General features: G+C 44.8%; 2 protein-coding genes and 1 long non-coding RNA gene across 11 annotated transcripts in view; 2 read left to right on the top strand and 1 right to left on the bottom strand.

Moving 5' to 3' along the window:
- SPATA16 (spermatogenesis associated 16) overlaps positions 1-11396 on the top strand; it is a 147035-nt gene extending 135639 nt beyond the window's left edge. The window contains 1 exon segment of the mRNA XM_081008379.1: positions 11077-11396. Within this exon segment, the coding sequence (XP_080864505.1) occupies positions 11077-11199 (123 nt within the window). The 3' untranslated portion in view covers positions 11200-11396.
- Positions 1-27984, top strand: part of LOC308478528 — a 578068-nt gene that overhangs the window by 461771 nt on the left and 88313 nt on the right. The window lies entirely within an intron of this gene.
- Positions 25040-27984, bottom strand: part of ECT2 (epithelial cell transforming 2) — a 43805-nt gene continuing 40860 nt past the window's right edge. For 8 of the 9 annotated variants that reach the window (XM_081007845.1, XM_081007840.1, XM_081007844.1 and 5 more), the window contains one exon: positions 25040-26307. In XM_081007845.1, coding sequence (XP_080863971.1) covers positions 26218-26307 — 90 coding nt within the window. In that variant the 3' untranslated portion in view covers positions 25040-26217. Of the gene's footprint in view, positions 26308-27310; positions 27561-27984 lie in introns of all 9 variants that reach the window. The other variant, XM_081007846.1, reaches the window with a different exon arrangement.

The following is a 27984-nucleotide window of genomic DNA, read 5'->3' on the forward strand; positions in this document are numbered from 1 at the left end:
GTGCTAAAAAATCTGAGGCACTCGGGAAAATTTATGGACGGCGTAAAACGAATTGGATTTAATATCAAATTAAATAGCACAAGGAATAAACTGCACCGAGCCTATTATCTGTTTACATATTTCATTCCATAAAAAAAACCTCACTTTTTATTTCTTGTTGAAGCTACCACGGCACTTAGAACCTGGCACCCAGCAGATGTTTTGTGGGAAAGGGACGCCCTCGCTGCCGAAGGTGGGCCTTGTCTGCCAAAAAGTACCTGAGGCTTCATCCAGGAATAACCATCTGTTCCTCTGGGCTGACAGAAAGCCAAGTTAGGCATTTGACTTTGGCCGCTAGCCTGTGAGCTGGGGTTGCTTATTTGACCACCAAGGCCTGGCCCTATATGAGATTTTACACACACAGAGAGAGAGTTCATTTACAGTGGTACCTCGGGATGCAAACAGGATCCGTTCCGGAGCCCCGTTCGCATCCTGAACAGAACGTAAGACGCAACTGCGCGCCTGCGCGTGCGCGTTTTGTCGCTTCCGCGCATGCGTGTGATGTCATTTTGACCGTCTGCACATGCGCGAGCAGCGAAACCCAAAAGTAACGCGCTCCGTTACTTCCGGGTCGCCGCAGAGCGCAACCCGAAAATACTTATCCTGAAGCGTATTTATCCCGAGGTATGACTGTACTTACAAAATCCAAGCATCAATCAGCAGTAGTGAGTTCTCCAGTGAAAAACTTTCCAAGGAAAACCAGAGCTACTAATAAACCCATCTTTCCTCCAAGAGTCTCGATGAAGCATACACATCTTCTCCCGGCACCCCCGTTTTATTTTCACGGCAACCCTATGAAGTAGGCTTGACTGAGAGGCAGTGACTGGCCCCAAGTCACTCAATGAGGTTCATAGCCAAGTAGGAAAATGATCCTGAGTCTCCCTAGATCATAGTGTCATAGCATTGTAGAGTTGGAAGGGACCACGAGGGTCAGTGGCGTCGCAACGGGGGGCGGTGCTCCCCAGGTGCCATGTCCGGGGGGGTGACAAGAAGGCACCTCTTGGGGGCTCGCAGCGGCGCGAGCAGCATCGCGCCGCCACAGCCACATGTGGAGGATCCTCCATTCGTGGCTGCAGCTTCAAGCAGAGGATCCCGGTGCCGGCGGCAAACCGCTTTGTACAGTCACACACATGCGCTGTACGTAACGATGCCGCACACGCGCTGTACATAGCGGTTTGCCAGCAGCGCTGCTCGAGCGCCATACGGACTGTGGTGGGATCCGTTGCCACTATAGCCACATGTAGAGGATCCTCTGTTCGCGGCTGTAGCAGCGACGGACTGCTATGTACAGCGCATGTGTGGCGTCGCTACGTACGGCGCATGCATCATACGTAGCGACGCCACACATGCGCCCTACATAGCGAAGCCCCACCCCGGGTGTCACGATGCCTTCGCTCGCCCCTGACGAGGGTCATCTGGTCCAACCCAATGCAATGCAGGAATCTCTTGCCCAACGTAGAGCTCAAACCCACGAACCTGAGATTAAGGCTGGATCTAGACACATCAAAAAAGCGTATCAGTTAAACGCATTGCAAACTTTGTATGAGAAATTGGGTTGGCAAAAACAGAACTCCACAGCGCCATCTGGTGTCACAGTGTTAGAATGCATAAACAACACATATAAAGCAGGTTTTTTCCTTTGCCAATGTAGCTGAGCCCTAAAAGTGTCTCATGCTCTTCCAACTGAGCTATCCCAGCAGTCCTCATATGTGGCACCCAAAGTAGCTCACAGACCCGACTTTCAAAAATAACAATAACATACTTTTTAAACAAAACAGCTAACTTGCTAAAAGCAGCAGCTGCAACGAAACAGCAACAAAAGCAACAGCAACAAAAGCAACAGCAACAGAAAAGCACACACCTTCGTTCAGCATTTTATTTACCTTTCTGGGGGCCAGAAGGCAAATGGTTAAATGAGCCTCTTGAAGGTGCCACCATTAAGAAGGTTCTGTCTCAAGTGCTCCTCAAACACACCTCGGAAGGCAGCAGGACACAAAGGGCATCTCTGCTGGCAAAAGGCTCTTCCTCTGAGCAGCGCCTCCAATAATTTAAAGCCAGGAAACACATTCACCTGAAACAGCCCAATTCTGGTGACAGCAGCCCTGGCAGCTTCAATGAAGACTTGCTCTTTGATATCCCCCCGGTTGCCACCTGCCAACTGCATCGCTTCAACCTGACATCCAGGTCTCGCACTTTAAATGCTTTTCAACAAAGCAAACAAAAAAAGGAGCCAGCATTTCCCAAGGAGATGCACCGTCGTGCCTCCCCCCCCCCTTTTTTTTTTCTTAGAAAAAGCAGATGAACTGGCAACTTGAAAATGGCAAAGAGAGGGAAAGGGCTGATGTTCTCTCCTGCCTAGAGTTTGCTTTTTAGAATGAAAAGTGCAGGCAGAAAGCCATCAGCTAGCACTGTAGGATGCTATAAGCACCTAACATATATATATATATTTGGGGGGGGGGGAATAGTAGTTTCCACCTAACGTCTTGTCAAGAGGCAGAGTTTGGGGTGTGTTTGCTTTCTCCCCATCCTGTTCACACAGTGATTTGGTGCCTGCACGGACCGGCGACACACAGTTTAATTATACAGCTTGATTGGCTTCAGTGCTACAGCAGGAACATCATCAGCCGGTTGTGGTGACATAACAATCAATTATGCAGTCAGCAGTTCCTCCCACCCTTCGCACAGCACAACAGAAGATGATGGTTCTGAAGTCTGCTCCTGACAGATGAGACAGAACTAGAATAAATCAGGGATGAACACAGGATTCAGTTTGGGGCCTGATGGATACAGCCCACCTGTGTTTGAGGTGCCCCGTTTGTCTCAGGGTTCATCTAAGTCCACTTACATCGTTCCGACCTACTGGGTCATCGAAAGCTGGCTCTCTCTCTTTTTATTTATTCTTTTGACAGAAGCGACTAAAATCTGCAGAAATGGCTAGCCCTCCAAAGTGGGTAATGCTTCCCTGCACACCTTCCCAAGTTTGATGATGATGATTATTTTTTTAAGAGAAACATATATAACTTTTCTATTTTGGGACAGAATTTGCAAGCCAGGTCAGCTTGCAAATTTGCAAGCCAGGTGGAATTTGCAAGCTGGTCTGTGAGCATAAATCTCATCCACTTTGAGATAGATATCTTTAGCTGGTTTCCTGCAAGGGCAGTCACTATAATAGAGTGGGTAAAAATGGAATAACTAAAGGTTTATCCACACTTAGGTTTCACCCCGTTATTTCCAGGCACAGGTTCACACTTCCAGGTTCCATGTCCCAACACTCTTTTGCTTTTTTGGCCCCAGAGTTTTCTCCGCAAAGACTTGTTCTTTAACGCTGAAGCACAACAAATGGCATTTTGGGTTTGCCGTGGGTTGCTGTTTGCTCCGAATCAGCTTGAAGAGTGGGGGGGGGGGGTTTTGCAAGGGAAGCTCCAGAGCAAAAAGAAAAAGAAAGAGTGCTCAGACACAGTGCTTTAAGGTGAAGACCTTGCCTGGATGGCATGTTTGCCCTTTGTGTTTTGTTAGTGACGTTTACGTATAAGGGGTTTATGCCTGCAGAGAAAAGGTATGATAAAGTGTTAGGTGTGTGTAATTTTGGGGGTGTTTTTCCTGCACCTGCAACTGGTTAAGCATGTGAGAGCGAGTTAGCAAGTGTAAAGCAAGTTTGCTCATGGCCAGAGCCTGGTCTATGTTGGAACGCTACAAGGAGACTCTGTGCTGCTGGAAGAAGAGGAGGAGTTTGGATTTGATATCCCGCTTTATCACTACCGGAAGGAGTCTCAAAGCGGCTAACAATCTCCTTTCCCCTCCTCCCCCACAACAAACACTCTGTGAGGTGAGTGGGGCTGAGACAGTTCAAAGAAGTGTGACTGGCCCAAGGTCACCCAGCAGCTGCATGTGGAGGAGCGAAGACGCGAACCCGGTTCCCCAGATTACGAGTCTACCGCTCTTAACCACTACACCACACTGGCTCTCATGTAACCTATAAGCTGTGGAACTGCTTTATACTGTCAGCAAAGGCACTGACCCTACCTAGAATTGTTTGGGCTTTTCTGTTCCATTGGCACACTCTGCTGGCATGCTGAATGAGCATTCTGTACATACTCCCCTAGAATAAACATACTACAGCAGCACTAGCAGTGGGATAACCCAGTTAATCATTTGGGCACAGAATTCCAGCTTTCTCTGACCTTTATCCAAAGGGCTAAGTTGTTTATATCGCCTCTTGCTTCCCTCTTATCGAAGGAAGCAAGCTGAGACATGACTCAGCAACAAAACACCCAACTGATGCTTCACACGTTCCACCTATAGGTACCAAAGTGCGTTGCACATGAAAAGCGGTCCACAGCAATCATGTTCTTTCCATACACTGAGAATCCTAAAGCAAGAGATGTGGTGGGATGTGGAAGGGCCAGCTTAAGTGTGAAGCATCATGATGCCATTGCTTTAGGCAGCAGATTGCAGATGGAGCAATGTTATCTTGCTTCCAGATCCAGCCTTCATCATAAAACTGCAAAGCTGTCTGTTTAGGCTGCAGGCTACCGAGGGAGATAGTTCTTTCCAGCCTTCATTCCCTGTCTCCGTGCTTCAGTTTGAAAACACTGTCCAGAGCAGGAGTAGGGGGTCACTGCAGGTTCAACTGAGACCAAGTAGTACTCAAAATGGCAAGTGCAAGCTGTTGAACTGGAACTCGGCACATCTTATTTATTTTATTTAGAGAGATTTAAAGGTAAAGGGACCCCTGACCATTAGGTCCAGTCATGGCCGACTCTGGGGTTGCGGCGCTCATCTCGCTTTATTGGCTGAGGGAGCCGGTGTACAGCTTCCGGGTCATGTGTCCAGCATGACTAAGCCACTTCGGGCGAACCAGAGCAGTGCACGGAAACGCTGTTTACCTTCCCGCCGGAGCGGTACCTATTTATCTACTTGCACTTTGACGTGCTTTCGAACTGCTAGATTGGCAGGAGCAGGAACCGAGCAACGGGAGCTCACCCCATCGCGGGGATTCGAACCGCCAACCTTAAGATCGGCAAGTCCTAGGCTCTGTGGTTTAACCCACAGTGCCACCCACGTCCCTTAGAGAGATTTACGTACCGCTTAATCAAAGGGCCCTCGAAGCAGTGCACATGATAAAACTGGGGATAAAACACAGCTAAAATCTACAAAGCTGGGTTTGTTTGTTTTTAAAAAAAAGTATGCATAGAATAACCATCGTTAAATCACAAATAAAAACAGCAAAATTTTAAAAATGAATATAGGAACTAAATTATGTGTCTGGGTTGTTGGGGTTGTTGGCATCCATCTGTCTCGAGAGACAACGGAGTGTGCCTCTGAGGGTGAAGTCAAACCACTGCATTCACAGCACTGATGTGAACTCCCCCAGGACACAAGACAGTATGGAGGTCCTGGGCTCCCCAGATGGCAAGACTGCCCCTCTTAGCCTCACTGATGTGGTCCAAAAGAAAGCAGAGCAATACGTTTGCCACCAGGCTGGTTGCAGGAAATGCCAGAAGGAAGAGTTGCATAGAAAGCGCCATCCAGTGGTCTTAGGGCCTTCACTCTGGATTTGTGTAGGGTTTACTCCTTTTTCTTTTTCTTTTTTAAATAATCATTATTAATTTAAATTACACATTTATACAAAGAATTTACAAATAATTTACAATCTCATACTATAAAAAGAAAATTAAAGAAAAAACCATTAAGAAAAGAAGAAAATACAGAAAAAAGAAAGAAGAAAAAGCAAATTTACGTACATAAAAAAACTTAATCTTCCTAATTAATACTTAAACACTTAAATAAAAAAGACTTCTGACAAAATGAGTCTTCCAATCATTCTCATTGTACTGTTTATACTGTCCTTTTTTTCACACAGTTTTATACTCTTTAAGATTGTTCCCATCTACTCCACAAACGGTATTTGTTGTGTTTACAAGTACCACTCAAGTTCTGCTAATATGGTGTGACTGGTACAATATGATCTTATATAATCCTTAAATATTCTCCATTCTCCAAATATTTTCTGGTTCAATACTCCTCTAACTCTTCCCGTCAGTTTTGCTAGTTGTAAATATTCTAACATGAGTATCTGCCAATCTGTAATTGTTGGTATTGTTTTGTTTACTCCTTAACCTTTTCTTCTCCTAAAAATATCCCACAAGCAGAGATTTGGGATCAGAGTTTTCCTTCTCCTAGATAGGCTACCTTCCCTTCTGGGTAGGCTTGTGGAAACAATAACTTCTCAGCTAGCAACAATCATCCTTAGCTAGCAAGGGATGATGGGAATTGTAAGCAGCTGGAGACCCAAGTTTGGGTTGGGTGTACTACAAAGCACAGCGCGGACAAAGCCCCCAGCCACTTTTAATTGTCCCAGGGGCAACGTTGCATCTTGGGCCTGTGGCCTCAAGTCTCCTGGGTGCCTAGAAATGCACCTGCCTCCAGGGAACATCTTAAGCGAACAGGCTGGTTGAGATGGGCAAAAGCGGTCCTTCAGATACTGGAGTATGATGGAACACCCAAACCTCTGGGAAACGCTGGTGATGATGGAGTTGTTTAAGCCATGCTAGTTTGACAAGGCAGACAGGGCTACATGAAAGCTGTATGTGTATGTGTGCGCAAGTCGTATCCTTATACATAACAGTAAACGGTATTAAAATTGATTCATATATTCAGCCAGTCTGTTGTGACCACACAGAGCGCAGGAGGGAATCCACGCTCCACCAGGTTGATGTCAGAGTGATATATTAATTTTACCTATTTTAAAAAGAAAAGGAGCCGAACAATGGGCTTTGCAGTAGGCATTCTGTGCCCATGCATCTCAGAAATGAGGCGATGGGGTAGCTTGGCGTACAATTAATAGCAGACTCCAAGCTATCTTGTGCTCACTCTATTGGGCGATTTGCATTTCTGAGAAAGTGGCGCTGCCTATGAATAAACATGAATGACGACGATTTGCAACTATGTGAGTGTGAGCGTGTATGTGTGGCATTCATATAAGACACCTGGTTGAAGTCCACATCTGCGTATATAGAGATGCTCTTTTAAATTGTTTTAAAAGCTGTTCATGATGCATGAGGGTACGGGGAAGGATACGCATTTCAACATGCCACTTATTAATATAATTATTGGTTTGATCTCGATGAAGATGTATGGCGTCTGCAAAAATTATCATTTCGCGTCCTTCTTTTCCTATTTTTTCCTTTTCCTTTTTCTTAAACCGAACCCTCTGGTGAATGATATATCTCAGGAAAATGTATTTATTCAGAACTTCATTCTGATTTAATAGAAAAATGGTTCTTGCCATGGCAATGTGGAATGCACATTTTTCTCCCCGCGCTGACTTTCAGCCGGAAGCGCTGGCTTCTTTTCTGTCGGCATTCTCTTTCTTATCAGGAAAACTTGTTCAAGATTAATTTTCCCAGCTTGCCTTCCTTTTAAACTGGCTGTTTTTCAATGCCAGTTAAAAGACAGTGTTTTGATAAATTCCCCATTGCTATGGCACACAAGCTGAATGAAGGCGCCTGCATCAGTCTATCCCACATGAGGAAAACAACAGAAGGAGCATAAAGGACCCCTACGTATGCCTGCATGTAAGCATTATGTGTGAACTTTGTCAGATGAGGCAGGCTATCCCAATTTTCTTAAGAAGGGAACAGAGGTGGGCAAAAGACAACATTTCACACATAATGCCCACAGTCTAAAGATACTTGTGGCATGGACCAATGGTACCAAATAGTATGGGAAACAGCCCTACTAGAAAAATTAACCAATAAACTGAAAGTGACATGGGGACAAACAGAAGAAGACGCCTTTTGGCTCTTCTTTATGGCTCCCCTTTATCACATACACAGCCCAACAAGACAATGACAATAATCCACCAACAGCATACAAATCAATACGGCTAACCTGATCCAAAACACCCACCCACCCCACTCACACATGAAAACAAAGATCACCACAGCCAATCACAAACAAACAACCACACCCTAGGCTAACCCCAACCTCTCTCACCACCAAAGGAACACAAGTGAACAGCACAAGCAACGCTGAAACCAAACCTTACATACATTAAGCATAATAGAAACATCGCCACCCGACCCCACCCCCACCCATCTTCCCCCACTCCACCCCTTTTATTTCTCCCTCTAATGTCTCAACAAATGAAACGGATTTGTAAAAATGTTACATGGAAAAAAATACGAGAGGCATTACACATACTTCTGTAAAACAAGAAAATCTTTAATAAAAAAAATGAAGGAAAGAAATAAAGACACTTGTGGCGAGATCCTGCCTTTTAAACCATGCAAGAACTGCACGCACGAGCCAATGCAGACAGACCGCCTAGGGTTTTAAAATTAAAGTTGGGTTTATAGTAGCAGAGTTAGCAGAAGATGGAGGTACCCGGTCTCACCACCCGTCTGTCTCCCCCCACCCATCCTGTGACATTAACTAGCACTGAAAGTTTACCTGCATTTACATGGATGGCGTTGGGATTCTAAACCTACATGGTAGAAGCTAGTTTCTCACAGATACGTCATGCAGGAGACAGAGAGCTTGAGCTTGGGAATTTTGGGGCTTGGGAATTTTTGGGCTCAAGCTTGGGCTTGAGCTTGGGAATTTTTCTGGAAAACACAAAATGTATTTTCCCCTATATTGCCTATTGGTCACAACCCTGCCCTCTGCTGCCTAGAGGCATGCAAGGTTGCTTACACCCAATAGTCCAAGCCAGCCCTATTTTTTTCCCCAGACCGGTGCCCTCCAGATGTTAATAATAATAATAATAATAATTTAAACCCTGCCCTCCCCGGCCTGAGCCGGGCTCAGGGCAGCTAACACCAGTAAAATTGCAGTAAAAACATAATGGGGGGCGGGGACAATTTAAAATACAGGTTAAAATGCAATTTAAAATGCCTCATTTTAAAAGTAGCCCATAGATCAAAACCATAAGGGGAGGGAAACATAAGGGTCAGACTGAGTCCAAACCAAAGGCCAGGCGGAACAGCTCTGTCTTGCAGGCCCTGCGGAAAGATATCAAGTCCTGCAGGGCCCTAGTCTCTTGTGACAGAGCATTCCACCAAGTCAGGGCCAGTACTGAAAAGGCCCTGGCCCTAGTTGAGACCAATCTAACCACCTTGTGACTTGGGACCTCCAAAATGTTGTCATTTGTGGACCTTAAGGTCCTCCGCGGGGCATACCAGGAGAGGCGGTCCCGTAGGTACGTGGGTTCTAGGCCGCATAGGGCTTTAAAGGTCAAAAGGTAAAGGGACCCCTGACCATTAGGTCCAGTCGCAGCCGACTCTGGCGTTGCGGCGCTCATCTCGCTTTATTGGCCGAGGGAGCCGGCATACAGCTTCCGGGTCATGTGGCCAACATGACTAAGCTGCTTCTGGCGAACCAGAGCAGAGCACGGAAACGCCATTTATCTTTTCGCTGGAGCGGTACCTATTTATCTACTTGCACTTTGACATGCTTTCGAAATGCTAGGTTGGCAGGAGCAGGGACCGAGCAACGGGAGCTCACCCCGTCACAGGGATTCGAACCGCTGACCTTCTGATCGGCAAGTCCTAGACTCTGTGGTTTAACCCACAGCGCCACCTGTGTCCCTTTTAAAGGTCAAAACCAGCACCTTAAACCTGACCCTGTACTCCACTGGGAGCCAGTACAGTTGGTAAAGCACTGGATGAATGTGATCCTGCGGCAAGGACCCTGTAAGGAGCCTCGCCGCAGCATTCTGCACCCACTGGAGTTTCTGGGTCAGCTTCAAGGGCAACCCCACGAAGAGCGAGTTACAATAATCAAGCCTGGAGGTGACCATTGCATGGATAACAGTGGCCAGATCAGGGTGATCAGTTTTGGACTACGAACCAGCTAGAGCTTACATGGCCAATGGTCAGGAATAATGGGAGACATAATCCAAAACATCTAAAGGGCACCATTTTAGGGAAGGTTGGTCTAAAGGCATGTCTGCTGTACAGATTTAAACTGGTTCCTAGCATGCCTGTTCATAGCTGTCAAGTGTCCCTTATTTGGTGGGACAGTCCCTTATCCCAGCGCCATGTCCCGCTGCTGTCCCTTATTGATGAGGCTTCATTTGGCTGCTGGCTGGGCTTTCTGCCTTTGGCTCGGAAGGGCTCAGAAGTTGAATATACCTGTGCCTGGAAAATCCCTTATTTTGGCTGCTGATCCCTTATTTTCGAGGCTGCTGGTCCCTTATTTTCAAATCTGTAAGTTGACAGCTATGTGCCTGTTGCTCATGGCCTCCTACGAAAAACACTTGGGAAATGTAGTTCTGCAACAGGACTAGGGATTTTTCCCTGTGAATTCACTGTCTCCATCACACCATGGTTGCAAGTCCCAAGAATATTTGGAGAAAGCCAATACAGATTATTTCAATCTTGTTTAAATTTGTAATAAGGAAGCTGTTGAACATATTCTCTGAACAATACTTCCTATGATTTATTAAACCAGTTTCAATATAATTTTAATGTGTGTTTTAGAGGAATCTTCTGGCTTGGATTTATTTTTGGGTCTCTTGTTAAGTTATTCAGTCCAGAAAGCTAGGTCAGTATAGTTGTCCAGAGGCAATGCCACATCCTACAAAATAGGAAGAAATTCACATAGCCCATCATTTGCAGCCTGGGACCCAAAGCAGTTTAGGTGAACATGACACTCCTTTTGCAGATGTGAATGCAAGGAGTTTTGTCATCTGTCTTGACACGGGGGTGCAGTCTCCAAGGACAAGTCCCACAGATAAAGTTTCCAAAGAAAAGTCGCATGTACTATTTTCTGTTGTTTGGGCTCACTCTTGTTTTTGCTAAATTAGGCGCCGCAGCTCAGGCGCCACTGCCTATCTGTAAAATGGAAATAGCAGAGACCCAACTCACAGGATGTGCGTGAAATATGCCTTTCAAGGTAGAATTTTACATCTAAATAATAATGCCATCATTTCTGAAGGGAAAGTAATCCATTTAACAAAGAAATGTTGTGTATCTGCAAGCAGGCGGATGCCGCATTGTTTGACAGTCCATATCCTTTTATGTTTGCCTACAGGTTGGAATAATAGAAGACTTCTTATACCAATTAGAAGATAGTTTCTTAAAGACCAAAAAACTCAGAACAGCAAGGCGGCAGAAAATGAAAATGAAGCGGCTTCAAAGCAAACAGCCATGCTAGGCCTACCGGGGGAAGAGGCCCCCATCCTGCACCAGAGATGGCAAGAGAGGACATTAATATAGCAGGAGTCTGACAGCTGGGACAACAAAGGCCGGCCTTCAAATTAATGAGGTGTCCTCTCCGTAAGGCTCATCTTTTAGCAACAAGCTCCTGCACTTCATTAGTCTCATCTGACAGGAATAAAAACGTTCACGGGATGCTTGACTGGATTCTTATGCAGAATGGGCTTGTTTATCCAAACCTGGTGGGGAATTTGGATCGCTGCAACATCCCCTTGCGTTAGGCATATAACGCAACCAGCCAGGTCTTGCAAGAGGTCTTTTGTAATCCAGAGTTAAGCAAAGCATGGGAACGTAAGGAGGGGCTTTCCATGTGCGAGGTTTTGGGGGACGGACGCAGCTCAGTGGTAGAGCAACTGCTTTCCATTCCAAAGGTCCCAGGTTTTATACCTGGCATCTTCCAGCAGGGCTGGGAGACTGTGGCTGAGCCTATGCCCCGTGCTGCCCAGGGCAGGCACGCTCCCGAGGGGGGAGGGACACGGAGGGTGCCCTCCCAGGTGCGGGATAGCCACTCGGATGCACAGAGCGGAGCGCACGCCCTGCAGCCAGGGGCAGAGCAAGCCGCCCATGGCAGACATTTGGCACGCTGCATGCCCGTGACTCCCAAGCCTCCCCCCAGCTGTCAAAATGAAGGGCAAAGGGTGTGCTGGTCCCGTGGGTTACCCGAGAGGCGAGGTCCAAGTCCGGTCCATGGTCAAAGGTGCAATGAGGAGGCAGTCCGTAGTAGCTGAAGCTGGGCGCAGGGCAGGGAGTCGGGTGAGGTCAGGAACAGGTTTGCAAAGAGAACTCTCTCCCAAAAGAGAGCCTCAGTTTCCTTTATTTTTTAGGTAAAACTTGAAATTTAGTTGTTGCTGTTTTAAAAGAATATATTTATAGAGACCCGCCATAACCCAAAGTGCTATCATTTACATAACTTGTGTGTGAACCCAGCACTTCTTTCAGACTATTCACATGTGTGGCTTCTTTCTTTTGCCATCGACTGCATCCTGATCAAGCTTTGGCTAGCATGGTTGGCTTCCTCCTCCAGATACCTGTGGTTTTCTCACCACCCACCCATGGAATATATTGCCTCCTAAAACCCAGCAAGGTTTTCGTAAGTTCCTAAATCAAAATGCATGCAGAAAAATAAAATAAAAGCCACACGAACCCACCAGCACGATAACAGCTTGAATTATGCAACTGTGACTCAAAGAGATTGTGTGATGGAATCAAAAATTGATCAAATGTTTTCTGCATAATCCAAGGTGGTGTGGACTCTGAGATGGGGCACAATGGCGGAACAGGTAATTGTGTGGGGGTTTTTGGGGGGGGGGGTCCTAACAGGCTGACACACGTTCCTTTCTGATGAAGGCATGCAAGGTAAATAGGAAGGCGGATGCCACAAGTGTCATTAAAAATTGCCTTCTAATTTTTTCCAGCTTGCTTAAAGCACCAGGTTCGGAAAATAAAACTCTCTGATGCTGGACCGCAAGGGTCTCATGGCACTTCCCTTGTCATGCAGCTTAAGAACAAAGTTGCCCAGGGCTGGCTGGAGACCTTTGGCCACCTGGAGCAAAGGGCAAGATGGAGCCCTCCTTCCAAATCTATGTATAAGATCCAACCAGTATTAGAGTCTCACTTCAACCATGGTGATAGGATAGCTTTCTCCACTGCATCCGAGGACAACAGGCTAGATCAGGCCTTATCCTCTAATGCAGGGAAAGCCAACATGGTGGCCTCCATAGGTTATTGGACTACAACTCCCATTATCCTAGCCCTATACGGCCTAGGACCCTCGTACCTACGGGACCGCCTCTCCTGGTATGCCCCACAGAGGAACCTACGGTCTGCAAATAAAAACATCCTGAAGATCCCAGGCCTCAGAGAGGTTAGGCTGGCCTCAACTAGAGCCAGGGCTTTCTCGGCTGCGGCTCCAATCTGGTGGAACGCTCTGTCACAAGAGACTAGGGCCCTGCGGGACCTGACATCTTTCCGCAAGGCCTGCAAGACAGAGTTGTTCCACCAGGCCTTTGGTCAGGGCCCAGCCTGACTCCCTCCTCTGGCAACCTGCACAGAACTTTGCTTAACGGTTGCCATTAATTTGATTTTAATTAATTTTTATAATGAAATGTTTTAGAATGTTGGATTATTTGATTGTTTGATTATTTGTTTGTTGTTAGCCGCCCTGAGCCTGGCTTTGGCTGGGGAGGGCGGGATATAAATAAAATTTATTATTATTATTATTATTATCCCTCAGTGTTCGCCTCAGGAGCTGGCGAACCCTTGCCCTAATGCCTTGCTCTCTGGTCCCCAGAATATGCTGCCCAATGCAGCCAACGCCTCACTCTGTCTAATGGCAGAGCTGGCCCTGAACATCTCTTCCTAGGGATCCATACCCTCCAACATTCCTCTGATGAAAATAGGGACATCCTATTCCATACCCCCCAACATTTAGCCAATGAAAATAGAGACGTCCTAAAGAAAAGTGGGACATTCTGGGATCAAACCAGAAACTGGGGCAGCTTCTGTAAAACTGGGGGCTGTCCCTGGAAAATAGGGAGATTGGAGGGTCTGGAGATCTGTGTGAAATTGCCCCAGTGCTGCCTTCAGGGTTGGCAAAAACATTTTTACCAGTCCCTTTAGCTGAACCAGCTGAAACATCCCAATTTTGATACATGGGATATTGGCAGGTATCCTATACACTTAACCTAAAAGTAAACCCTATTGCATTCCAATAGGGTTTTTTCTGAGTAGGCCTGCAGAGGATTGTGCTGTTGGCTGATTTATTTGGTGTCACCAGTGGAACCCTTTGCAAGACTTGCCTTATATGTATATTGACAACATGCCCAATAAATAGATGGGTGTGTGTGACCTCTTAAATACTTTGGACTGGTGCTCACTGGAACGTTTGCTTTTTCAAAATAAATAAACCGCATTCCAAAATAGTCCAGTAAGCAAAGGACCTGGCCTGTGCTTCATTCTACAAGGTTTGCCAAGGTTTCAAGTACTCAGGTCCCGTAAAATGTTGTTGTTGTTGTTTAGTCGTTTAGTTGTGTCTGACTCTTCGTGACCCCATGGACCAGAGCACGCCAGGCACTTCTGTCTTCCACTGCCTCCCATAGTTTAGTCAAATTCATGTTCGTAGCTTCAAGAACACTGTCCAACCATCTCGTCCTCTGTCGTCCCCTTCTCCTTGTGACCTCCATCTTTCCCAACATCAGGGTCTTTTCCAGGGAGTCTTCTCTTCTCACCCTATTGAACCAGCCCCCACTGAGGCCTCCCCAAAGCATGGAACCCGCATTGGGGCCTACTTTGCAACAAATCCTCACACAAACACTCTGAAGCAAAGTAGTGAGGGACCATATCTGGCAAAGATCCCTCTCCAGATACTTTTGTAGAGGGCCAAAAATAAACCAGAGGACAATTATTTTTTTCCAAGACAACGGAAACAACTTTTTGAGGGCTTCCTATGGAAAATGCCTGGCCTCCTCGAATGTTGAGGAAACCAAGTGTGCGGCAAGATTAAATTATATAAAGGCAGTGGTGGGAAGGTGATACCCACTGAGAAGTTAAATGATTTGCCTAAGGGCGACAGAGCGAGGCAGAGAAGGAAAAGAAACCCTGAGGATGAAAATACCACCATGCAGTAATTACAATCAAAGGACAAATTCAGAAATGCGCAGATCTGCCCTTGCTGTTCTTCAAGAATAGCACCTGGCAATCTCCTCTAGGCCATGGCCTTCTTTTAATCTTCTGACCAGCCGAGAAGGGTGGGTCTGCATTCTTCCAGGTGCCCCTTTTCTTTTCTTTTTTAACATTTCTTTCTCTCTCTCTCTCTCTCTCTCTCTCTCTTTGCAACAATTATTGTCACAAAGAGCAGATTTAACAGCGAGCCTTTTTCTTGTTACAATCCATCACGAGGCAATGCCAAATCTGGGACGCCTTTGTGCCGCCTATGAGAGATGATAATAGAATGTATTACCCTGACCTTTTCCGTTTGCTTGGCAATGCTATCGGGGAGCCTTCCCTCTCTCTCTCTCTCTCCTCCCTTCTTAACCACCTCATTAACCTGGGAGGGGGGGAAAGGAGGAATGGACAGACAATTAGCCTGCAGAATATTAAAAAGGTTAACACTGAATGGCAACCCCCCCAGACTGCAAGTGTTGGAAATCTGGTATCATGTTCTGCTTTCATAAGCCTCACACACCTAACTGAATAAACCTGGCGGGGAGGGAGGGCTTTGCTTTTGCACATGGCCAAGGATACAGAGATTGATAAAAATAAAAAATAAGAGCAGGTGATTTTTTCCATTCTAAAAGGTGAACGTTTCTCCCCAAGCCGTGGAGGCGCATGAGAAAGAAAAACGAGGGTCCCTGGATAGTCTTTGATTCCCAATGACTAAGCGAAGTGTCTCACAGTTATGATCTACCTGGGCCTGAAATGAGACGTTTTGCATGTGGGAGGAAAAGATGAAAGAAAAAAACTGTCTGGCACCCAAAGCTAGAAAAGACTTGTCCTGCTTACGCCTCATTAAAATGAACAGGATCCAAGTTTGGTCGTGACTCACTCACATTCAATGGGACAAGAAATGCAACTGGCTTTCTGAGTTTGGGGCATAATTTGTGAGTCTTGAGATGGTCAACAGAGAAGGAGGGCAGGGTTTTCCCATGGCCCTCCAGATGTTGATGGACTCCAACTCCCATCAGCCTGCCGGCATGGCCAATGGTTAGAGACGATGGGATCCGTAGTCCTTTCCCCTCCGACTCCTCAATTATAAGACCTGGAACTTGTTGAAACGCCCAGGCCCGTCCCTCCCATGCTGATGCCGCAATATTGGTTCTCTCTTTTATTCATCACTGTGATACCAGCTCTCATTGATCTATTTACTGGCACATTCCCTGCATTAGTCTCGACACCTGCAGTTCTGGACGCTCACTTGTTCGGTTTGGCCAATCTCAGCGGCAGGCCGAGAGCATGCGGTGACTGGAAATCATTACAAACCTGATGCGGATTCAATCTCTTGACCTAGAAGTCAAGTTCTGAATTTCATTACCCAGTTAATTCTCTCGAGATCCATTTCCTAATTCAATTAGCCATCTCAACAGCACTCCTCCTCCTCCTCCTCCTGTTATCCCTACTGGCCACCCGCGTCTAGTACATGGCAAAACTCATGGACCTAGAACAAGGTTGGAACGTGCCTGAATGGCTGGCTAATGTGTTAGACTTAAGTTGGAAGTCATTATTATTTTATTTATATACTGCAGTGGCTCCCTGTTTGTGGAATGCTCTCCCCAGGGAAGTTCGCCAAGCGCCTTCATTATACACCTTTAGGCGCCAGGCAGAAGCGTTCCTCTTTAACCAGGCCTTTGGCTGATTGACACCAATGCCCTTTTAAAGTGTGTTGTGGGGGGGGGGATCATTGGGTTGTCTTTGTTTTTATTATGTATTTTGTGTTTTTTATATTGTGATTTTGTGATGTGAACCACCCTGAGATCTATGGGTATAGGACACTATACTACTACTACTACAGTGGTACCTCGGGATACAGACGCTTCAGGTTACAGACTCCGCTAACCCAGAAATATTACCTCAGGTTAAGAACTTTGCTTCAGGATGAGAACAGAAATTGTGTTCCAGTGGCGTGGCAGCAGCAGGAGGCCCCATTAGCTAAAGTGGTGCTTCAGGTTAAGAACAGTTTCAGGTTAAGAACGGACCTCCAGAATGAATTAAGTACTTAACCCGAGGTATTAGTATTACTACTAATAATAATAACAAATGTGAAAACAGCTTCTAAGAGATCTATAAAAGCAATTCACCATTAAAACACACAGTGGCATTAAAACATCCCTAATTAAGGCAATGAAACAAAGAATCAAAAAGCATAACAATTAAAACCGCTTTCAAAGGTTAAAAGAACAAAACCAAAAGTCCAGTTTAGGGGAATGGTTGCCTAAACAGGTGTGCCTTCATGAGCCGGCAGCATGCCAGTACTGATGGGTCTTCTCATATTTTGGCAGGGAGAGCCTTTCACAACACTGGTGCCACAGTGAGAAAGCCTGCCCCCGAGTTACCATAAGCCAATAATCATCAGTCTGACAATCATACCGCCCTTAGTGACCAGTGAAATTGGTTGAATATGGGGCTTATCTGCACTTACCTTCCATCCGCTCTTTCTAGGCACGGTCCCCAATTTAAACCTCCTTCTATTTTTGCTCTGGAGCTTTCTTCAAGAAAACCCACTCTTTTGAGCTCCTTCAGAGCAAACAGCAATCCATGGAGCCGACTGAGCACTAAAGTGCAGGTTTTTATGAGGAAATCTCTAAGGCAAGGTGGGGGTCGGGATACTCCTACATTGAGCTTTTTTCTTTTTTTACTATTTTTACCATCACAGGGTATAAGATGAAATATACAATAGATTTCCAGGCCTTGGCAACTGCTTACAGGCTTCATCAATGCTTCCACAGGCACTCAGGAGGGGAAGCATTATGAAGACCATCTGACGTCTCAGTTTTTCCTCCTAACCACTCACGTATCTGGATCCATCTTGTAGACACTATGCCTTCTGGACATTCCCAAAGACGATTCGTGTCCTGTTCTCCAGGCGTTCCCAATTAAATTTCCACAGATCAGGCCGGCCCCATATTCTTTTGGAAAATTAAGAGATTTCACTTATATCAGAGCACAAGGTAGTCCTAATCAAACCTGAGGCTGCCTTGGGCTTGCCTCCCAAGCATAATGCCCCCTTTTTAATGAGCTCTGGATTTCGTCTGAGCAATGTTTTGAATATCATCACCAGCCATTTCTGTGAAGCGTTCTATCAAACATGGCTTCCCAACTCCTCGCAGGTTCCTGCTCAGAGGGTGGCTGCTGACCGCCTCATAAAGAACTCCTACGCTTTCTTTAACAATGGAAAGCTGGAAAAAGTTAAAGTTAAAATATGCCGTTCTTGTTAAGGACCATTCTAGCGCTGGGAATGAATTAAATTGCGGAAACGGCCTCAAATCCTGGCGGGTGAACTGTCCCATTCTGTAGATGAAAGTTCAAGGCTTCATTGTCCTTCATGGGGATGCGGCAGAGATCCATGAGGGGAAATGGCACATGAGGGAACATGCCGAGCCATTGAGGCACCATTAGATACCTTTCTCTATTCTCGCCCACAGTGCTATCATTTCGCTTTAAAAAAAAAGGATGAAAAACCCCAACGCAGAATTTCATATTAGCCACCTAAGCTAAAATGGCCTACAGACATTTTACTTCATGGAGGGATCAGAACATTAGCTTTTCCATCATCAAAGAGAAGGGACACATTTTCAATTATACTAAAACATACAAAGTGAAATTTCAAGGAAGGATGAGGAAAACAGGCCTCGATGTCATCCTCACCCAAAGCAAAGACATGGTGACAAGCCTGCTTGCTGTTTTCTTATGCTTTTCATACTTTTCGTTTCTAAAGTTGTAAACTTCCTCGGACACCTTCAAACAGGCTTCTCCAACAGAGTGCCCTCTGCCCCAGCCAGTATGGCCCAAGGGTCAGGGATGGCTAGAGACATGGTTCAGAATATACGAAGGGCACCATATTAGCAAAGATACCTTTAACAGGGGGCATAGGTAAAGGTAAAGGGACCCCTGACCGTTAGGTCCAGTCACAGACGACTCTGGGGTTGCGGCACACATCTGGCTTTACGGGCCGAGGGAGCCGGCGTACAGCTTCCGGGTCATGTGGCCAACATGACTAAGCCGCTTCTAGCGAACCAGAGCAGCACACGGAAATGCTGTTTACCTTCCCCCCGGAGCGGTACCTATTTATCTACTTGCACTTCGATTTCAAACTGCTAGGTTGGCAGGAGCAGGGATCGAGCAACAGGAGCTTAACCCGTAGCGGGGATTCGAACTGCTGACCTTCTGATTGGCAAGCCCTAGGCTCAGTGGTTTAACCCACAGCGCCATAGAAATGCAATAAACAGAATGTGCCATGGGTTGATTAATTCTCAAAAATAACACCAGTTAAAATATTAACGATTAAGCTTCTCATCAGTTTGATGGGCAGGATGAGAAGAAGATATTTGTTCCCCAAACCCTCGAACCCTGTCTATCCTCTGCATTTTCAGCAAACTTGACACCAGATGCAAGGACAGAGCTCCAGCCGGAACGTTTGAAACAAAGATGCTCCCTGTCCCCTTATTATCTCTAAGCAACCAGCTTAGATGGCTTTAAAAGGGGGATTAAGACAAATCCATCACTCGTCAGGATGCCTATATGCAACCTCCAGGTGCAGTCAGCAGCATCCTGGGCACCAGTTTCTTGGGAACAGCAGCAGGATAGGACTATTGCCTTTATGTCCTGCTTGGGGGCTTCCTAGAAACATCCAATTGGCCACCCAACAGGATCCCAGACTAGATCAGCTTTTGGTCTGGCTGGGCTCGTCTTATGTCCTTAATAGGCTGCCAGCCATTGCTCCCATAGCTGTGAACTGTTTCAAGTCCACAGCAGCACCAACAAAAAAATCAAATAATTAGACTGTTACCCATAGAGCTTTGCTAGTGTTCACAGCCTAGCAGAAACTTCTGATCTGAGAAGGTGCGAGCCTCCACTACTTTTTTAATTGGGAGCCTGATTCGTTCGCCGTTCCACTTGTAACACAGTGCAGTGCAGAGAGAAAAGTGGGGGACCCAGGACTCTTTTGGAAATCAATTGTGCTCATGTTTACTTTCACCCCAGGCTGAGACACTGCAGAAGTAACCGAAATATTATCTTTGCCATCGCAGAGCAGCAGAAAGCAGTGGAGGCACTTCCCATCCAATATAGTCAATAAATCACTTCCTCTTTAGGCAAAGAAAGGGAGAGTTTGCATATTTATAAGGACACTGATGCTGAGAGGTAGTTAGTATCTTCTCTTTCTCTCCTCCCTCCCCGCCACTCTGAACGGCAACAAGCAGCAAGCAGGCTCCGTCATTTTGAAAAGGTGCACGAAACAAAACTCCCGAGCGGTATGATTTATATTCCACTCCACTCCAGTCTAGAAGACTCTATAACTAGGTTAATGCTGAGCATGCTATGCTTTCCGGATGAGGAAAAGGACAAGACAAGTGCACACAGCAGCTCACCAGGACTTATAAGAGAACAAAAAAAACCACCCCACAATATTCTGAAAAAGTAAGCTTTCCTTGGTTCTTCCGACTCAGCTCTGTACTAAGCAGAATAGGGCAATGATGGAGGGGCCTTTTAGCCTTCAATTCCTCAGGTTATGCAGGGAGAGAAATAGGGGCAGAGAGGACTGGATTATATTATGGAATTTAGAGTCTTATCTACACCACAAAATTAAAACTTGAACAGGAAGGGAAATAAATTAGTAAAACACCTATACACATCTGTAGCATAGTGTATGCCCTGTTTGGATCAAGTGTAGCTCCGGTGATTTAAATTAAGCTGCTTGGGCTTTGTGTAGCTGGAGTAGCATTTACAATATTTCATACTTGCAGCTCCATATTTCCCTTGGTCTGTTCTCAAGGACAAACATCCTTTAGCTAAAGGGATCTAAGTGAAAGCCACTTCACATATGATTGGAAGGCGTCAGCGAGGAATATGCTAGCAACTCTGGGGCTTTCTTTTCATGCTTGTGGAGTCTTGGGGAAATTTCATTCTACAACCAAAATAAATTATGGGTGATATCCAATGTTGGTCATTCTCAGCGTACAGCCACTGAAGTCAACAACCTTCTTTCGTCCACTTACTTAAGTGGATCCGTACCGAGTAAGACTTAGTTGGGTACCACTGTGTGTTGATTGTGCAAAATTAAGGATTATGCAGGCTGCCCAATCTAAACAAATACTTGTTTGACATCCTTTAGTTTTGATGCTTTTGAATTATGGTGCTGGAGGAGAGTCTTGAGAGTCCCCTGGACTGAAAGAAGATCAAACCTATCCATTCTTAAGGAAATCAGCCCTGAGTGTTCACTGGAAGGACAGATCCTGAAGCTGAGACTCAATACTTTGGCCACCTCATGAGAAGAGAAGACTCCCTGAAAGACTCCCTGATGATGGGAAAGATGGAGGGCACAAGGAGAAGGGGACGACAGAGGACGAGATGGTTGGACAGTGTTCTCGAAGCTACCAGCATGAGTTTGACCAAACTGTGGGAGGCAGTGGAGGATAGGAGTGCCTGGCGTGCTCTGCTCCATGGGTTCACGAAGAGTTGGACGCGACTAAATGACTAAACAACAACAAGAAGTTTTGCTAGTTAGGAGTGGGAGGAGGACAATGAAATCTTAAGTGAGTCATCTTGCTAGCTTCCACGATTCCACTAGGCATTGCCCATACCCTTTCAGCCACACAAGCTAGAAACTTGCCTTTTTAAAACATTGAAGTCAAGATTCTCAGAAAGCTGGATTCTGTATCAAATGCTGCTTTTAGTGCTTTCCCCATGCATGTGATCCTGAGCACCAGATTAGTCCCACATGCTTTGTACACTGGGAGGCTTAAGCAGGAGTGAACAGACGAGCAAACTCTGACATTGATTGGAGACCAAAGCACAACAGATCATGCTTTTAGCCATTTTCCATTTCTGCTGGAATAGCGTTTCTAACTCAAGAGCGTCTCTTCCATCACAAGAGGACTCTCATTCATCAGCTTGTCATCGAGGTTCATATACCACTAAGTGTGCCATGTCACAAGAGCACACATCCATCGCTTAGCACTTACCCCTTTAAAGCACCATGGAAGCAAACAAATATTCAATTTCCATATATTTGTTCAGCATAAACGGCCCTTGCAATGTGTGTTGTGCATGCTAAATTTAAATGAAGTGTTATTAAAGAAGCACATTTTGTTTATAACCACTGATCTCACATTCTCAACAGAGTAGATCAAGCTTGGAGGTCTGCCACCTCCTGTTTTGCAAATTAAGCTTCACCAACTCTGGAAGATTCCTAATACCAGGATGGATCTACAGGCCTCTCTCACACATACACACAACACAGAGAGCAGAATATCGAGAGCTGGGGTTTTTTCTGCATGCAGCACTCTCCAGAGGGGAAAGCATGTGATAATTTGGAACAAATAACCTTCGGGCAAAAAAAAATAAAAATTAAATAGGTCACCCCAAATCACATGCATGTAATAGTCATGCTCAAACACAGTGGTGCAGTTCTCTTTGAAATACTACCTAAACCTTCACATAAGGAAATACCTTCAATGAGAACCTTATGTTGTATCAGAACTATCTTTCATCGATCAAATGCATCCCTCATGGAAGTAAAAAACCCAGCCAAGAGAAGGCTAACAACCCCCTGCTTTTATAGTGGGAAGAATTAAGAACAAGAAGTTTTAATTTTTTAGTCTGTTCTATTGTGGTTGCCATTTTCTGTACATTTTAAATTATGGCTGTAAAATTATTTTAGTGATAATTCTATGGTGTGTATGTTTTTGGTTTTTTTTTGCAAGCCGCTTTGTTTTCCCTACAATCGAGCGGAATATACATTATATGAAACAAACAATCCCACCCTTTTCCTCATGAGACCAGAGTGCTCCATATGAGCGCTGCACTTCTCAGTCACAAGAGATTGTTGATTTTGGATCGAAGGAATCAGACCAAAGGTTCTTCCAGACTTATATTTTGTAAACACTCTGTTTTGTGAGCCAGTGTAGAATAAATGTCTGTGATTCCGAGTTACATTTGTGCCTTTGTGAGAGGGAGGGGTAAGGAAAGGAAAGCCAGTTAGTCAATCACATGCAGCCCCCTTAGGTAACAGTCTCAGGTACGGAGCTTTTAATTTTCCCACTCTCAGACAAGAGATGTTCAATTTCTTATATCCACTACAGAGTTTCACTGCTGTAATTTTTGAGCAGGTCCAAAGCTAGTTAGCCTTGTAATCTCCAATGGACAAACCAGCAAGATCTGCAACAAACAGGAAAAGCAAGCACATCCACATATAATAAGCAACAGTCCAAACAAGTAGACCAGGAAAATGGAGTCCAAAAACTTCACAACCCAAAAGCCAATATTAAAAATAATTAATGCTAACAAAAATAAAAGCTATTGCAACAATTGTGCATTAAAACACGTGAAATAAGCCTGCATAGTAATATTATTAGGTACTGTTGTTGCAATATATTGTATTTTGCACCAACTATTTCTTAACTTCTTTTCAGCTCCCATGGACTTGGTCTGTGGTTCTTGAGGAATTCTAAAATAACCTATTTAAAAACAGCATGGCTCCGGTGAAAGAATAGTACGCAAGGCAACAAGACTGGCAGCTTTCTAAAGGCAGGAGCTGCCAAAAAGAAGAGGACCATTTGTTTCTTGGCTCCACAAAGTGGCACAAAAGTTTTAACTTCAAGCTTTACATTCTAACAATAGGTTGTGTGGTGCTGGGAGACAAGAAACGAAGTCTTATATAGCAGTAGTTTTTTGTGGGTTTTTTTAAAAAAGAAACCTGCTAATGATGTGCAAACTGTGGCTTGTCCCACGATGAGCAGTCTTCTTAATGCTGAAATAGTTTGCCCACCCACAGTCTGGCAGTGTAACAAATTCTGCTATTGAAATTGTCACCTTTTTAGGGTTAGGAACGCTCCTGATGAAATGGGTGAGATTTGTTGAAGGGTGGAATTAGTTACGACCTTAAAGGCAAACATCTTTCTCCCTATGTCAGCACTGTACTCTACTGTTCCAGTCACTCGGTTCTATTTAAAGTTCCTAGTGCTGTTTGAAGAGGCATATATTCTCACTGCAAGCTATTAAAGCATTTATGGACTATGATGATTAATCTGTGTTTTTTTCTGAACAGAGGTGGTGGAACAGTTGTGAGAGTACCTGTTGCTTATAAGTTATCCCCAGGAGTTAAGAGAGCTGCCCTTTGCTATGCGCTAAAAGGGCTCTTACACTGCAATTTCTTTTTCCTTTTCCTTTTTCTTGTTTATTAAGCATTTCAAGATCTAAAGACAGAAGCAGAAAACTGAACTGGCTGGAAACGACTGGCTTGTACACCCCTTATGCAGAGGGCCTCCTTGGTAGTGGCACCCTCCCTGTGGAACGCCCTTTCACCAGATGTCAAGGAAATAAACAACTATCTGCATCAGAAGGCAGCCCTGTTTAGGGAAGTTTTTAATGTTTGATGTTTTACCGCATTATTATTATTATTATGTCGGGAGCCACCCAGAGTGGCTGGGAAAACCCAGTCAGACAGGTGGGATATAAATAATAATAATAATTTGAGGTGCTTTCAAACTGCTAGGTTGGCAGGATGTCTGGTGGTAGCAAGTACTTAAAGGATAGAATGGTCGGCTGAACAGAGGGGTACACTCTACTAACCAGGAACTGCCGTTCCTCAAACAGCACACGGTCCAAGTGGGCTGGGTGACGGCAGTCCCAAGGTCTCACGGACTTTGCTTGTTTCTGTGCGCTTTGAAGGCCCTAACCCTTCACATTTGGGCATTTTAGAATTGTGACATAGAAAAGCTTTGGCACTCACAATTACTGGGCAAGCACCCATAATGCCACAAAAGCTTTTCCATTCCCACCCAGTAGATTCTGCGTATTGTCATCTCTGCAGCGCTGTTGTCTCCAGACCCTCAGTCTTCTCTCTCTTTGAAGAAGGAATGAAGTTTAAGGAGCAATTCAACAGGGAGAGGATTTCATTGTTCAAAGTAAGCAGTAATAGACATGTCCTTGGTGAATTTTCCACTCTAAGAAATGCTCAAAAGCAGCTGAATAGGATGCACGTTGTTTGCGTTGCTAGGATATTGCAAAAATTATTCAATGAACTTGGGAGGGTGGGATCTGCAGGGGTAAACATGAAAAATTAAAGATAAGCGACACAAACCACTCTATTTATTTACACAAGTTTCTGCCAGTATAGAATTGTAAAAGATACAAGTAGTAAAAAGAAAGTGGCACAGGTTACACTTATTAGTAGCAGTCAGTGGTTAAGAGAAAATGGGAAATTAGAAATCCCACCCACTCCAACCCCCATATATGGACAGCAACAAACCAAGTTTATTGTATGCAGAAACTTAATTTTCAGAGGGAGTTTAGAAGGTTAGCCTGAAAACTTGATATTTAAAAAGTTTATGATGTGAGAAAACACTGTATAAAAAAAACCCTAAAGAAAACAAGGTGAACATTTTTATATGAAAGCCTTTGAATAAAAAAAAAATAGCAGCTGTAGATATTGAAATCAGATCTACATTTTCATCTCCATACGAAATCTGTGCACAAAAACTAAGTATATTGAGAAATTGAAGTGTTTCACTTAAGTTTTAGATATAGCTTTTTTATATTTTAAAAAAATGGTCCCCATTCAAAAATTATAAATACAATTTAGTACAGTGATTTTCTAGGGGCTTCCACTTCAGGTGATTTTGCATTTTGTTGGGCAACAGTAAAACCTAGCAGCTAAAGAGCGTCAGACCAACAGACATGTGGGCCAACCATTTGCATATTTCCACTAAACCACTGCCACCGATGCACTTTCATCATGCTTGAAGTATAATTTAGGCTTTAAAAAAACAGATTTATACTTTAAACAGTAAGCAAGTGTTTCACTTTGGATATTGGTCTATGCAATGGTTAATTCAAACCGTCAGCCTGTAAACATACAAACACTATTTTAAAAGCGAAATCCGCAATCCTCAGCCAGTGCGGGCATCAGTGAGCAACTTCTGAATATCCGCAGGCAGGTCCAACATTGGTTTATTCATAACGTCACTGCGCAATGTTTACACTAAGCGGAATATTTCCGTTATGCCAATAGGATGATTTGTGCAAAGGAATATGTTCTCTCCAAGCCAAGGTTGAGTACTTCAGTTGTTTAGTAGGCACATCAGACAACTCTTGGTGATTAATTTAGTGTTATCTAAAACGCTTACTAATTCCCACTAAGTGCTAACTAAGTACCACCGTTCATGTCAGTAAATGGTCACTTCAAAAAGCTAGACCACTTTCCGTCAGTCAAAATTGTAAGTTGCAACTCCATTTCCTGTCCATGTCATATTAAGTGAGTAGTTGACCGACTTAACGTATGGCTCCTCTTTTCAAACACTGATGGCAGGTTGATCAAGGACGGAGAGTGGATGCCCTGTTCAAAGAAAAGAAGAAATGTTAAGTGTATACATCTCCCGTGGAAGAAATACTTCTAATGTGTGCCTGGAAAAGGAGGGGGGATTCAAGGGGATCACAAGGAAGCAGAGATCTTCCCCGCTTTAAAATCCAGGTTTTCAAAGTGTCAGCAAGTTAGGCGGACATACGTCTTCAGAAACACTATTGAGAGGTTGTGTGTGTGTTGCATTTCTATTAAGCAGCAGCTTCTCCAACTCAGCCTTTCGACATGTAAGGTTTTCTAATGTAGCCAAGCCTCAAGAGAAATAAAGATGAGGCATTGCTTTCTACTTAAACGTATGCAAGAGCAGTTCTGCCCTCGCTGCATTTTCATGCCTTCAAAGTGGCGTCTAAAAGAAGGGCAAGAAAGATAGAACAACCCTCACGGACTATTATAAGATCGCTATACATTTTACAACTGTATCACAATTATCCACAATCGCTATACAACTCAAAGGTTTTGTTTTTGGATAGGGCAAGCTTCAAGGTCATTTAAAAATATTGACAGCTTGCAGCAGGCAAAGGGTATTGTAATTGGTGCAAGAATTTATTTTATAGGAGCTCCTAACCCCCAAAAATAGTGCCCTGCAGGTCACTTTAGCCAAATGACTTCTTTTAGGGTGTCCAGTTATCTTAGTAATTCTGCCACATACCCATTGCAAGAGATTGAAGGAATGGACAGAACTTCCAAATGTCAAAGCTACTTTTTTCTCAAGTAAACAGCCACATAGTTTTGTTTTCTAAAAAAGCATATGTACCTTAAAATGCCAGAAGACATGGAAAGAAACCCAGAGCAAGATCAGTATCAGTGGTGACCATGCAAACACCATTAATTTGAATAAAGGAATTCAAGCATTTTGGGACAGAAGTGAAAGAGTGCTTAAGAGAGGCCCAGCACCTGGAAAATATTAGACTGTAGGCCTTATTTAAGGCCAGTCTCTTTGCCTCCGAGAAGTGCCCAACAAGGAGGTGGCAGAGCTCACTTTAGGCGGCCCTCTGGTCATCAGTCGCTTCCTCTCTGGTGGCGCTGATGACTGGGCAAGGACTGGGCAGGGAACAGGTGTTTAGGCTGTCAGAGCTGGAAGCAACTCTCCCTTCTACACCGTGGGAAGCAGCTATCAGAGGCCGAGGCCTAGAGCTCGGGGAGTTCCCATCAACGGAGTTGGAACGCTGCACACTTACAACGTGCTTAACTGGTTCACATAAACTGTACGTAGAAGCGCAGCGAGTAATCTAAAAACATTGTGGGAAGAGGGGAACGGAGAGTTAATCCACACATCGCATTCATTCCAGATCTATCACGATCTCCCATTGTGATTCTCCCCGTACCATTTTATTTTGGATTAAGGAAGAGCCTGGCCAGGCTGACAAGCCAAGGACAACGTACTAACTGCTTCCTTTGAGCCCTTCAGTCCAAGATGTGCTTGAACTAGATTTACCTTTCAGAGATTACGATGCTCCACCTGTATGACTAATCCCTCTGTTCTGTATTTCAGTAATTTATACCTTCCAAAACAAAAGTCTCTTTCAACCCAAGGACATTCTACTGCTGGGAAATGCCTGTTGTGTTGTAGAGTGGGAGAACGGGGGGGCACTAAAGCAATTCTGGCTCTAAGAAGAGATCCGCGGGTGTATGACACCACCTAGTTTAAGCCTT

This window comes from Podarcis pityusensis (assembly GCF_964106645.2).
Source record: "Podarcis pityusensis genome assembly, chromosome: 5".
Classification (NCBI taxonomy): Eukaryota; Metazoa; Chordata; class Lepidosauria; order Squamata; family Lacertidae; genus Podarcis; species Podarcis pityusensis.